This window comes from Phodopus roborovskii, unplaced genomic scaffold, assembly GCF_943737965.1.
Source record: "Phodopus roborovskii unplaced genomic scaffold, PHOROB, whole genome shotgun sequence".
Lineage (NCBI taxonomy): Eukaryota > Metazoa > Chordata > Mammalia > Rodentia > Cricetidae > Phodopus > Phodopus roborovskii.
This window is the reverse complement of record NW_026126517.1, coordinates 15,365,487-15,378,853: the sequence shown is the minus strand read 5'-3', so window position 1 is coordinate 15,378,853 and position 13,367 is coordinate 15,365,487. Positions and strand designations below refer to the sequence as shown.

General features: G+C 49.4%; 1 protein-coding gene across 2 annotated transcripts in view; it reads left to right on the top strand.

Annotated features, from left to right (window-relative positions):
* The window catches only part of Pknox2 (PBX/knotted 1 homeobox 2), a 260,987-nt gene that overhangs the window by 175,582 nt on the left and 72,038 nt on the right, over positions 1 to 13,367 (top strand). For both annotated transcript variants that reach the window (XM_051197087.1, XM_051197086.1), the window contains one exon: positions 11,241 to 11,349. In XM_051197087.1, the coding sequence (XP_051053044.1) occupies positions 11,263 to 11,349 (87 nt within the window). In that variant the 5' untranslated portion in view covers positions 11,241 to 11,262. The remainder of the gene's footprint in view (positions 1 to 11,240; positions 11,350 to 13,367) is intronic.

Sequence of the window (13,367 nt, the reverse complement as noted above, 5' to 3'; positions counted from 1 at the left end):
GGGGCTGGCAAGAGAAAGCCAGGAGCCAGTGGGAGGCAAAACAGCCCATGCTCTGCCCTCGTGTCTAATGGCTCCTGCTTTAGAGGCTATGAGAAATAATACTATCACTAACCTCCGCGACAATGTTTCTTTCCGTTGCCCATGCAGCTTGCTGCCTGGAGTGTTTCTGGGCTGAGAAGGAAGGAGAAGGCTCAGGGGAAAGGCACAGCAGAGGGGGCTTCTGTGGGAAGAGACAGAACTTAGGCAGATATGACAGAAAGGGACACTTCCTAATGATGGAGTTCCCTGGCTTAAAACACCTAGTATCACTGAACTTGGGGTACAAAAGAGACACGAGACTCTGCCTTTGGATCATCTTAGAATAGAGACTATTTTTAATAACCATGGATGGTCCAGGAAAGACATGGTGGGGTGGCAAAGAAGACCATGTGGAGATAGAATAGCTAACGACAGGATTTCCCTTCCCTTACTCCACCTACTCCCTAGCAAGGCTTGGGTACAGATTGACATGGAGGCACTAATAGAACCTGGCTGGGTGTTAGTCAGAGCTCTGGCTTGCAATGGTGGCATGTATGGTCAGGAACTGGGCCTTAAGCCTAAAGTGTGTGCTTTCCGAGTTCCTCCCAGACAGGGAAATACAGCATCAGGTTCCCAACTATGCATGGCCTCCAGATGAGACGCAGTCTTCCACCAGACACTCATTATCTCATGTTCATTCTCTGATTTTATTCTTCTCCTTCCTGATTGAGCACACAGTCCAGTGAAGGAGACTGCAGATCTGCTGCTATCAGCACACTAAATGCCTTCCATCTTTGTCTCGGTTTTATCATGTTACAAGACACCGCTCCCCCCCACACACACCTATTTTTATCTCTGGTATCAGCACTTTCTTTTCTCATCTCCTACTCATTCATTTTTCTATAAAATAACAAGAGCAATATGCAATCAAATATTTGCATACATTTGGACTAGCACTGCTTGCTACCAGGATAAGAGCACCAACAGGAAGGAACAGCAGGGAAGGGAAGCAGCAGCCCCACTGTGGGAAGGTATGGGAAGCACATGCATTAGCTGTCACTTACACCCACATCGCACGGAAGACAAGAAGCAGTGTTCTCCACATGATGTGATTTTTTTCAGAAGTCCGGACTACATGAAAATCAAATGACAGCCTCAGTGGAGGGACAAGACCAAGATGGCAGCTTGTTTTCATGAGCTCTCTGTCTTCTCTAGACTGGGCTCCTTTCCTACTTTTTACCCCCGAAACCTTCATACTGAAGGTATGGGCATGACAAATGGTGTTTGTTATTCATTCCATATTACTGTCTTGCCCTCATCAAAATTAGTGACAAGGATGGGGGTAACAAACTCATCCTCACTGAGGTCTAGGTCTACATGGCAGCTGGACCTATAGAGCCAGGGAAATGGATCTGTAGCCAATACAGGGCTGTGCATGAGGAGAAGAGACCTGTGAACTCATGTTGCATACACTTTTACCCAGCAGAAAATACCTGGAACATGGCAGCCATAGCCATGAGCTTACTTATGCTGGGGAGCAAAGAGGTCACTGGGCAAGAAAGGACATGTGGTAGACAAGGGAGTTTATGATGATTTAGGACTGTATGAAGCAATCTGCCCTGCTGTGGTGCACCATATCTCCCTGTAGCAAGCAAGGCTTGGAATGATGGTGGCCTGGGTGAAATGGAAAGGAAGGCTTCATGGTCAAATAGTGTTTGGAGAAAAATTTGATGAAGGAATTGATAGGGTTGTGAAATATAGAATACTGCCCTAATGGACAAGAAACACAGCACAAAGTGCAGAGGGCACATCTTACAGGGACAGAGGACATGTTTGGCAGGAGGGGTGTGAGTTTGGGGCCCAGGAAGACTCACTTCCCCTCCTATGAGAGTTATCATCCTCCTCCCTCTGTGGGCTGTTTCTTGGGATATCGGGAATGTAGAGACGAGGCTCATGCCCCCATTCTAACAGCAGTAGGACAGACCAGAGTAGGCACCCCATGATGAGAACACAAAAGCTGGTGGTGATAATCAGAGCTCAGCCCAGAGATCAGGAGTTTCCAAAAAGTTGCTTCTTCACCATTTTGTTTTGCTCCTGGAGGTGAATTTAAAGACTTAGGACCAGGTTCATTCAGACAGAGGATATAGGTTGGGGCTTCTCAGAGAGGGAGAGGCCTGGCTCAATGGGAATCTGAGATTGTCGGCTAATAGGCTGAAAAGGCTTTGGAGTCCCATGCCTGTGCTCCAGCCCTTTGCTGCTTCCCCTCTTCCTTGAGTTGATGGACTGCCTCAGCCCTCAGACTAGTGAAGGGAGGCGGGCAGAGCATCAGGAAGGTAGACATCTGGCTTCCATCATCCTGGATTCCCAGCCTCTAAGCTGTTTGTCTCTGTTGAGTTGTGAGCCTTAGGGGCCAGGCCTGTGTTGTTTTCTCAGCTCTGTTCCCAAAGCTACTGTCAGCTCTCCACAAATAATAATATACCTGGGAATCGAGTTTGTCAAGGGGGACTTTTTTTTTTTGAGTCCCTGGGTTCATCTTTAGACTTGTTTCTTTTCATGTGTGCAGACAAGAGAGAACACGTGGTGGTACCTCAGGAGGCCAAGCGGGATCTCCCCCGTGCCCTGGCAATGTTCTGTCGCCAACACCCAGTGGAGGATCTGGAGGGCTCTCCTCTGTGGCTAATCACTGGTACTGCAAAGGAAAAGACACAAGACTGAATCAAAGGCCTCAACCCCTCCCCCCTTGCCTGTTCCTCTCTTTCTCCCACCCATGGTATCCTCAGCATCTCCCTCCACTCCGGTGACAAAGCGCTGTCATTCTCAATAGTTTCCGGTGAGCCTTTAGCATCTGTTTTAAAACAAAACAGAGAGCTCACAATTCTGTTTTTAGGTGAGAGGGTTGCTTGAGGGGTGGGCAGAGAACTGACTGAGGCCCTCACCCCAGGCCAGCGGCTGGGCTTCCCCTGACTTTCATTTCTGAGCACGATAGAAGGCAGAGTTTGAGTGTTTGGGGAGGGGGAATTTTCTGTAAATTGAACATCATTGATTAAAGCAAGACCCAGCTTCAGTAAGTGTGAAGTTTAAGAGGCTAACAATACCCTACTAGGGCAGAGTGGTCCCCCCTTTCAGCAGCCTAACCCATCAGAAGTAACGGAACCATCCTCTGCTTCCCAGCAGCAGGAAGAACAAACCTTTCTCCTGAGAAAGTGCTGAGAGCGAGTGCCATGCTTCCCCTTACAGCCGACGTGCCCCCCCTCACCACCCCAACCACCCCTTTCTGGTTTTGTGTTGTTTTATTTTGTTTAAAGGAACCAAAGGGAGAAAAATTGCCAAGTTGTAAAGTGCTTAAAGAAGAGATGAGAATCTTCATCAAAATGCTAAAAGCTGGAGGGGGAGAGTAATGTGCAAACTCTTGCCTGCTATTTATGGGATTGATTCTCAGATCAAGAAGAGGCAAGCAGTTGGATGAAAGGAATTATTGTTAAGCTCCTCAGTAGGAGGATCTAATGGACAATTGCTGCTATCAGGGGGAATTAAATTGCTGTTTCAGTTTGTAAAATATATCAGCGGCTTTTTGAAGCCACTGAAGGTGTGACAGCTAGGCAGACAGAGGCCCCACCACTCTGCTGAGCTGGTTAGCAAGTGGGAGCAGCTGAAGAAGGGGCGCTCTGAACCCTGCTCTGTGTTTCCAGGCCAAGCTGGAGAATGGCTGAACTGGAGGGAAAGTTGAGGGGAGACGGTAGTCAGTGAACTCTGGACCCCAATAAGCTGGGACCTCTGTGAGTTAGAACTATGTGCCCCCTAGTGACAGAGAATGACACCAGGCTCCTTGTGGGACACCTGGCCAGACTGGAGTCCAAGGAAATTGAGTTCTGTCCACTGAGTGAGGAGTGAGGAGATGCTGAGGGCAGAGATGAGGCACTGTGGTTCTCAGTAATCCCCAGCACTCCCAGCAAATGCTGGGGGCCCAGCCCATACCCTGTTTAATCAAATTCTTTGCCTTATGGGTCCACTAAGCACCCCCTCCCAAATTCGATAGATACCAAGTGATAAAGAGTGGAAAAATAACCCTGCACACACTCCAGAGCTGGCTTCTAGAGCAAACTGGCACTCATCTCTAGGCTGGATCATAAATGGCTGTGTAAAAAAGACTCATTTGTCCACTTACATGGTGACCTATTGTTATTCCAGACAAGGGCAAATAACAAAGTGGACTTTGGGGTAGAGAAAGCTGATGTGAGGAGGGCCTTGGAATTGGGACGGCTCCTTGGGATTAGGGAGCCGGAAGGCCATCTGCATTACTCATTTGTTCCATGAGGCACTTAGGGCTGATGGAGGAGAGAGAGAAAAGGATTTTCACATCTCTTAAGGAATCTGCTGTGTACCCACTGTTCCCTGGAGACCAGCATCATGATACTAGGGTGTGACCTGGCACCACCTTCTATGCAGGAAACCCTAGAAAGGTACAAAGGAGTGCTAGCATAGCAAGCTATAGGTGGCCAGAGGGCTTGGTGGTCTTGCTGTTATAGCTACTTCCTGCTCAGGTCTGTAGACACTTGTTGAGTGTCCCAAGAAGGATCTAGGGAGGCACTAGAGAAGGGGACCTTCTTCTGGCTGTGTCATTCTTCAAGAACCTAGGCTCTGGGCCAGTGTGTGTCCTGGGACCTGAGTAACTGTAGAGTAAGCCAACCTTGGGACACAGAAGTGGAAGGATCAGACCTGAGAACAAACACTTCCCAGTGCTTACCCCACACATCTTTCTCTTAGTGATATGACCACAGATCCTGTGCCTGGCTTCCAAGAGCCAGTCTGAGCTTGATCTGACTAAATGAAAGACTGCCATTAGCCCCAGCATCCTGAAAGTATGAAGTGGTGCCAGCTAGGTTATGGCCTTCGTGTCACCAGACTTCCGGTCCTGAGGCTTTCTTCTGGCCTTAGCAATGCTCTCATGAGTCATCTTGTACAGTGGACTCTGCGTCATTTGATGAGTTGTGATAACTCACGGACCAGGGTCCTAGGGTACCTATGTCTTCTCCAAGAATTCTTCAGCTCCCACCATAAAGACCTTGCATGTCTCCCTCCTTTGAAAACAGTTCAATCAGGAAACCTACCTTTTAGATTTTTGTAGCCCTCTGGTGCATCTCATTTCTACTCCATCCTCCTTCATCCCCCACTGGCCTCAGACTTGTCCTGTCCTGTTCTCTATTCTAACTCCAGTCATCCATCCGAGGGACCACAAAATTCCTGTAGACTCTCAGCTTCCAGTGTGTGGTTTCTAGTCTTTACTGAGATTTACAGAGACCTAAGGAGCCGGGTGTGTGTGTGTGTGTGTGTGTGTGTGTGTGTGTGTGTGTGTGTGTGCGTGCAAGCCTGCGTTTCTTTAGATAAATCCACAGAGTCACATGAAATCAGTGACAGGTTGACACCGTTATTTCAAGATTCATCGCTCTGAGTTGCCAGCAGAGGAGACCTAGCCAATTCCTTCCCACCAACAACACTTTTTTTCCAGGCATAATTTATAGCACTGGGGTGAATTTGTTTCCAAAAGATGAATATCACACTATCAGCAACAGCTGCCTCTCATTTTTATTTGTTTTTAAATTTGACTCAAAGTCCAATTCTCTATACACATCCAAAGCTGTAAATCCTAAGGCGACTGATTACTTGATTTAGTAAACAGGTTATATTATATAATGCAATTAAAGAGGGGCCTTACAACGCCACCTACAGGTGGCTTCTGGGAAAGGAGATGGACTGGAGGCTGTTGCAGGGGACAAGCCTTGTCGCGGAAGGAAAAGAAAGTGTGATGGTGCCAAGGTTGAGACAGCTGCCCCCAGGGAGAAGCTAAAGCCAGCCAGGTCACTAATGCAGCCTGTCAGCTCCTCCTACCTAGCTCACAGTGTTATTCCAGCCTCCTGCAAGTCTGTCTAGACGTCAGAACTGTCAGAACCGCTGCTCTGGGCGGCTGTACAGAGAGGGGAGGGCTTTGGGCATGCAAGTGGAGGAATAACCTCGGAGGCTATGGACCAGGATGAGAGAGGGTTCTCTGGTTTCGCTGGCCTCAGGACCCTCCCCCACTTGCAAGCGAAGTGGGAGAGGAAGAGGAATGGGGGAACTGCTGACCCTTGGATGAAGCTACAATCCAGTTGTTAGCATTCCCGTCAGTAAGCACATATTGGGGTGCAGGTGTTGGGGCTTCTTTTATTCTGCAGTCCAAAGGAAAAGTGACTTGTACAAGGAAGTCTATAGGTTGTAGAATTTAGCCTTTTGGACCCTAAGCACAGACTAGAGCCTGAGATTTAAGAGCTGAGGATGCCCTTGTAAATCTTATTCAACGGATTTTGCAGATTGGGAAATTGAGACTCAGGCCTCCATAGGCTCTACTTGTACTGAGCAAGGAAACCCATGGAAAGGCAGAGAGAGAGAGGGAGGGAGGGAAAAGAGAGGCAGGGAGGGAAGCGAGGCGTGGAAGGAGGGGGAGGGGAGAGAAGTGAGGGAGAAAGGGAAAGGGTAGGGGGGGGGGAGAGAAAACAGGACTCCTAGAAGACATTTTGGGAGCTCTCTTAACTGCTTATTCGAGGGTGGGCAGAACACCCAGGACCACCCCAACTCTCCAAGGATTCATTAGGCTCTGAAACTTCCCATGTTTTTCTACTTGGGAAAAGTAACATTACAGAAAACCAGTTCCTGAAGAGGAGAGGGCACTCACTTCCCAGAGCTAAAAAAAACGATAATGGACCAACCAGATGTGGTAGTGTACACCTGCAATTCCAGGACTCACTCTAGAGGCCGAGACAGAAGGATTGAGACCGAGGCTAGCCTGGGCTACTCACGGAGACCCTTTTTTCAAAAATAAAATAAAATATAAAATAAAATGAATAAAACAAGACCACAGGGGGAGGAGGAGGGAATATCACAGAACACCAGGGTCAGAGGGTGGAAGTGTCCCTCCCCCTTGTCCTTATGCCAACCACCTGCCCAGTCTCCAGGCTGAAGCAGGGGAGCAAGCATGACAGGGAGGGCCCAGAGCAAATTTAGGCTTTCCTTCCTTCTCCTACCTCAGCACCGGATGCGAGGATACAATTTAGTCCCAGCTAGGGTCAGGGGCCAGGAACAAATGCTGTCAGGCCAGCTGGCAAGACAGTTCCCAATTAGACTTTGTTTCTCATCCTTAAGGCCTTGAGCCTCCAACCCCTACACCCCTGCCCAATTACTGCCCAGCAGCATTAACCCCTTGGTGCCCCGGGCTGTTAATGGAATGTTAATTGGTCTAATGGGTTTCATGTCAACAAGTCCTAATGAGCTCCTTCTAACGAGCTTGGCAATTTTTTTTTTTTTTTTTTTTCCCTGAGCCTGTGTTTGTCAACACTCTGGAGTTTGTGCTCCAGTCTGAGGGCATCATGGTGCTGGCTCTGGGTAGCTGGAGCCAAGAAGGCAGGGAGAGGGCTTCCCTAAGCTACACATTCCTGTTTCCCAAAGTGGAGATTCTTCTGTGCCCACCTTTGTGGCCCTAGTCCCCCCACCCCACACACACACTTCAAAATGGCACTTTGGGTTCCTTTTGATGATAATACCAGTGACACAAATCCTCCTGGATGTCTTGTGACATTGAATGCTTGCATGGGATTCCCCCAACCCATAGCTGCCTTGTAATAAAGGGTTCAGCATTAAAGAGAAAATTCTCAAGCAGAGCCTACAGGGTGAGGAATGCTCCAGGGTAAATATTCCTCAGAGCCCTCCAATTATTGCCTTGGCTGTGGTCCCTTGAATACTCTGGTGTGGTGTCTGGTGACAGAAATGAGAGAGCCTCTGGACAGGACCAACCACCCCACAGACCCTGGAGGCCTGAGCTCTAAACTGGGTCCTCTTTCTGCTGCCAAAGAAACTGCTCCAGAGCAGGTTCAAGACCCCCAACTATTGCTGAAGGACTCCCCCACATCCAGACCCTGAAGGATCAGTCGTATCCCCATATTCCTCTCCAGGATGGGATCTATGCCCTTTTGAGGGGGATCAAGCAGCATGGGGGTGCATGTGTGAGTAGAGGGATTAAGGGTACAGCTAGCCTCCTGGGATGAACATGTGTGTGTGTGTGTGTGTGTGTGTGGCGGGGGGTCTTATGGCAGCTGAGATCCAGAGGGTCAAGTTTCCAGAAACTTCTGTGCTTCTTGTGCAAGCTGAGAGAGTAACTTAAGCCTCTTTTGAAAAGGCCTCCCTTTCTCTTGCAGAAGAAATCCTTACAGGGCAATGGGCAGTAAGTGGCTGAGGGGTTTACCATGACTTCAGAGAAGGGGAGGGGCCAGAGCCATCTAGGCTCCCTGCTGCCCAGCCTGGCAGGCTCAGAACTGAAAAATGTCCACCTCGTGGGTGGTTGATTCTAGGAGCAGAGCACTAGTAGCTATCCTTCCTTGCTCTGCAGCAGACGAGGGACAGTGTCTTAACTGATCCTGATTGTGGGATTGTAAGCAAAAGGGGGATTATGACTTTTCTGTCTAACCAAATTCTCCTGGGTTTCTTTGAGTTTTCTTTGCCTTGATGTCACTATGAGTTTCTCCTTTAAGGAATGAAGTTACCAAAAGACTCAAAGCCAATGTCAAAAGAAACAGTTGCTGCCCTGGAGGCTGAGGCAAGCGGATCTCTGTAAGTTCGAGGCCAGCCTGGTCTACAGAGCAAGTTCTAGGATATCCACGGCTGTACAGTGAAGCCGTGCCCTGTCTCGAAAATCCAAAAGAAGAAGAAAGAAAAGAAAAAGAAACAGGTGCCCTAACAGGCTGAGGAAATTCTTCCTAGATTTTGCTTCAGCCTTGTCTCTGCTCTGTGCGCCCTCTCCTGGAGAATTCTGTCATTGCAGCCCTATAGCCCTTACCAGTCACTGAACATCTAAGATTGGTGCTCTTGTCTCAATCCCACCCCAACTGACACCCCAAATCCTAGGTAATCAAGGCTGCTTTATCTGACAAAATTCTTAACATACCCCAAGATCTCTATTTCCTTATTCTCTGAGGTTTTAAAAGAGAGCTCATATACTCGTTTTAGTGTCAGGTCTTTTGGGGGGGCAGACCGGGTAGGGAAGCAGGGTCTCACTATGTAGCCCTACAGGCCTAGAACTCATTATGTAGACAAGGCTGCCCTCAAAACTTGCTGAGCCTTCTTGCCTCTGCTTCCCAAGTGCTAGGACTACACATGTGTGCCACCACACCTGGCCCCCTTCAAGAGTCTTCATTTGGACGGTCTTTCTTATGTCTCAAAAAATTTGCCTCTGGGCTAGGGATGTAGGTCAGCGGTGGGGTTCATACTTAGAACAACACAAAGTCCTGGGATCCATCTCTAGCACTACACAGAGGAAGGAGGGAAAGGAAATATCCTGCCTCCTCCTTTTCCTTCTGGAATTCTCTCTAGTCTGCCCTTGCTTACTATGGCTGACAGCAACCCACACAAAGCCTGGTGATGAAGACAAATCTTCATCCTTTCCCTGACAGAGGAGACAGGCTCTCCCACTCTGCTCTCTCCTAGGCTCCTATGCAAAGATCGGCCTGGGTCTCAGTGCCCGTCATGTTGAGATGGACGCAGGGCAAGCCTCATGGCCTGTCCTCTGAGGCAGGTCTTGACTGAGAGAAGTGCAGGCTTTAAGCCATGGTGATCTGACTGCTCTGGCTAGAAAAAGCTGCTGCTCCCTGCATGGTCATCCGAACCCCCACTTTACTTTCGTCTTTGCTGCCAAATTATCACCTCCCTCTCCCAACCACACCCTCAGGAGAGAAGATCTGGCCTCATTCATCCATCCCACCCCACTCCTTAGTGCAGTTCCATGCACAGAGTTGATATGTGATAAGCATCTGTTGAATGAAACATGAATCCCCGATGCTTTGGTGTGCACTCGAGGTCAAAGCATGCCCGGGACTTTGGAGGCTGGGGTCAGGCCAGGGTAGCCCTTTCTTTCCCGCCCTGAAAAGAGCAAAAGTAACAACAACCACATGTGTACGTACACACACACACACACACACACACACACACACACACACACACTCCAGAGACCCACATCTTTTTTTAATGGCACCTCTGAGATGCCTTCAAGTTGCTACAGACCTCAGGTATGTGGACATTTTGGAAGGTCCTGGGAAGGGGGAAACTGGTAGAACACCCCTCCCCCCTGCCCTCAGGGAGAGGCAGGGAGGTCTGATCACTGTCTCACCAAGGCTTGTAGCTCACCAGCCCCCTCTGCCCAGGACACAATTTGCACCCCTCCATGGGGCATTCCTGCCCCATGCTGGACAGTGCCATATCAGCAACTAGGCTGAGAGAGTCTGGCTGTAAATATTTCAGGGCATCCCCTACAGCTCAGCATCTCTCCGGGCGCTCGGTTTCCTGGGGTGGCACTGCCAGGCTGTCTCCACTTACAAACCATGGCCTAGTCAGAGAAATTTTGAGTCTCCAAGGGGGAAGTTCTTACTGGTGATGGGGTGGTACACACACACACACACACACACACACACACACACACACACACACACACACCCCTACCTTCCTCATGGCCTGTCCCCTCCTATGTAAGAGGCATTCTGACTATATACGCTGCTGACTCTATATTGAACCAAAACTAAAGACTTGGTCACAGTATACACCTAAGAAAACCAGGAAGTGATTAATGCTTTCCTGTTCTTTCCCTTCCTCCATGCACATCACCTCTGAACTGGTCTTAAAGAGAGCAGGTGGTTCATGTCCCTAGCTACCACTAGGGGGTGTGATGAGCACACTTGGGTGGGTAGGCCTGCTGCTTGGAGACCCTGAGTGTGAATGTTGGAGGCAGATGGGCTTCTGGCCTAGGGGAATGCTGACGGATGGTTCTCCTGAATGCCTGGGAAGGGTTGAGGAGGAAGTGCCCTTGTCAACAAGGGGGGGAGGTGAGGTAGGCGTACCACCAGCCGAGCTACCCACTGCCTCCCCTTGCCAACCAGGCCTGAGTTGATGCTGAGCAAAGCATCACTGCGGGGCACAGATTGTTTTGCATATCATTTGAATATTATTTCTTTTGAGTCAAAATAGCACAGCAAACCCCTCTCTACCTAGCCCCCTCCCACAGTTCTGACTTGTTCTCCTGAAGAACCTCCAGTCCCTGCATAGACCATCAAATCCAGGTGTTGCAGGTGGGAAAAAACCATGGAGCTCCTTGGTTCCAGAGCCACCTGTACTCTGTATTAATGGTGCGGCCCCTTTTCTTCTGCCCACAGATCCTCCATGTGAATCAATCCCATGATGCAACATGCCTCCCCAGCCCCAGCTCTGACAATGATGGCCACGCAGAATGTCCCTCCCCCACCCTACCAGGACAGTCCCCAGGTGAGTGTGCCAGCGAAGAATGGGGAGGTCTGGGAATCCCATGTGAGGGTGGAACTGGAGTATTCAGGGGCACCTGGCAGCCAGCCCTGCCTCCACTTTAACCTGGCATCTCTGGAGAATCCGGTCTGGAGTTGTGATCACAGACCTGTCTGCCTCTCTCATCCTGCAGACATTGAAAAGTACAGCTAAAGCCCTTAGTCCTTCTCAGGGCAAAATTCACACTGGAGATCTGAGACATGATGTTCTCAATCAGCTTGTGAGTGTTCAGGACTCTTCCCACTTACCCCAGTACCAGATCTCCCTGCTCCAGGTCTCTTGAGCCCTTCAGACCAGTGCCCAGCTGTTAAAAGGATCTCCTGGGTCTCTGCTGGGCTTCCGCCTAGAGAGGGAGGGAGTCTTGGTCCACGTCTTCACTTCCCCTCCTCCAGCTCCCATCTTCCATCATTAGTTCAGTCCCATGTCCTTCTGAGACTCCTTCCCTGGTTACAAAACCTGTGGCCTTCCACATCAGTGTCTTCCCACTACTTTGGTTCTCTCTGGGATTTTTGTTTTGTTTTGCTTTTTTATTTTTCCGCTGGAAGTTTCTAGCTTGTGTGGATTGGGCTGTTGGAGTCCCTGAGACCCATCATCCCTTCTTGTCTCTCTACCTTAGGTGCCCCCACCAGCCCCAAAGTCTCCAAATCCTGAGTTCTGGGGCTGTGCTTTCACAGGAGAGTCTCCCCTTTACCTGGTGTTCTACTCCTTTCTCTAGGACAAAGTCTGGCCAGTCCATACCAGTAGACTAATTACCTATTGGGCATGTATCATGGGAATTGTACCCGTTAGAATGCTTACTTTCATTTAACCAAAGGAAGCCCTGCTATGCGTCAATCCACCTTCTCTGCAGTAACCATCCTCTGACCTCCTCCATCCCTTGCATACCAGCATTTCAAACATAATCATCCTCAGGGCCACATAGATGTGGAGACAGGACAGGGGACTTTGTTCACATTAGAACCTATGGCCTCTTGATGCCCTAGCTTAGTGTAAGCCCAGAGCAGCTGTCCTGTAAACAATGTCACTCCCAGCTCTGGGAAGCTGCCAGATGATGTGAGGCCACTTTGCTGACCATCTTTGACTCCTCTCCCCGAAAGTACAAAACCACTCATCATTCTGTGACCATCCAGCAAATGTCCTTGCTCTACAGGCTTGCTCTACACAGGACATTTGATGTTCTCCCGATCTCTTCAACCTTAAGAAATGGGGTGAGGATGGAAGCTACAGAAGAAGGGCTAAGACAGTGATGGAGTGGGTGGAGGAAGCAGGGGGAAGGTTTCCAAACGGAGGCCACAGCAGCTTCTGGTCCATGGAAGAAAAGTTGTTTTCTGTGGTCCTAGGGTACCTGCCTTTGGAGACAGATGGCCCCACCCCCACAGGTCCCTTTCCCCATCCTTTAGGGCCAGAGTGGCTTTCCAGATGAGCTTGGCCACGAGCATTCGTGTAGCTGGTCCCCCTGCCTTCCTCCCTCTCAGCTTTCAAGAGCTAACTCCAGCTTCTCAGGGGAGAACTCTGCTCTATTTCCCTTGTAATGTCATTATCCTAAGGAACCAGCTGCTCTCTGATATGGTGTCTTCGGGAAAGCCTGGCCTTATAATAGGACCGTGGGTCAGGCACACAGGGGACTCATCTTAAATGGGGACTCACAGGAAAAGAGACCCACTCTTTCATTACCCCTTCAGGTCTAATCTTGTGACTTCTGTTCCCTGTGTGACACGACTCTATGTCACCTCCCTGGAAACCCAGTTTCTTTCACAGGCAAGAAATGGACAGTCTCTGCTATGGAGTTCCCAAAATGAGAAAGGGAGCAAGAAGCAGAGCCGCCCCTCGGAGACCCTGGCAATCGTTTTAATAATGTTCCCGTTGTGCTAAAGGCTAGCAATACTGAGCATAATCTATTCAAATGCACAGGAGAATGTCACTTTGGAAAATTAGGAATCTGCATTAAAAAAAATTCCCAAGCCCTGCACCTTCTTTATAAT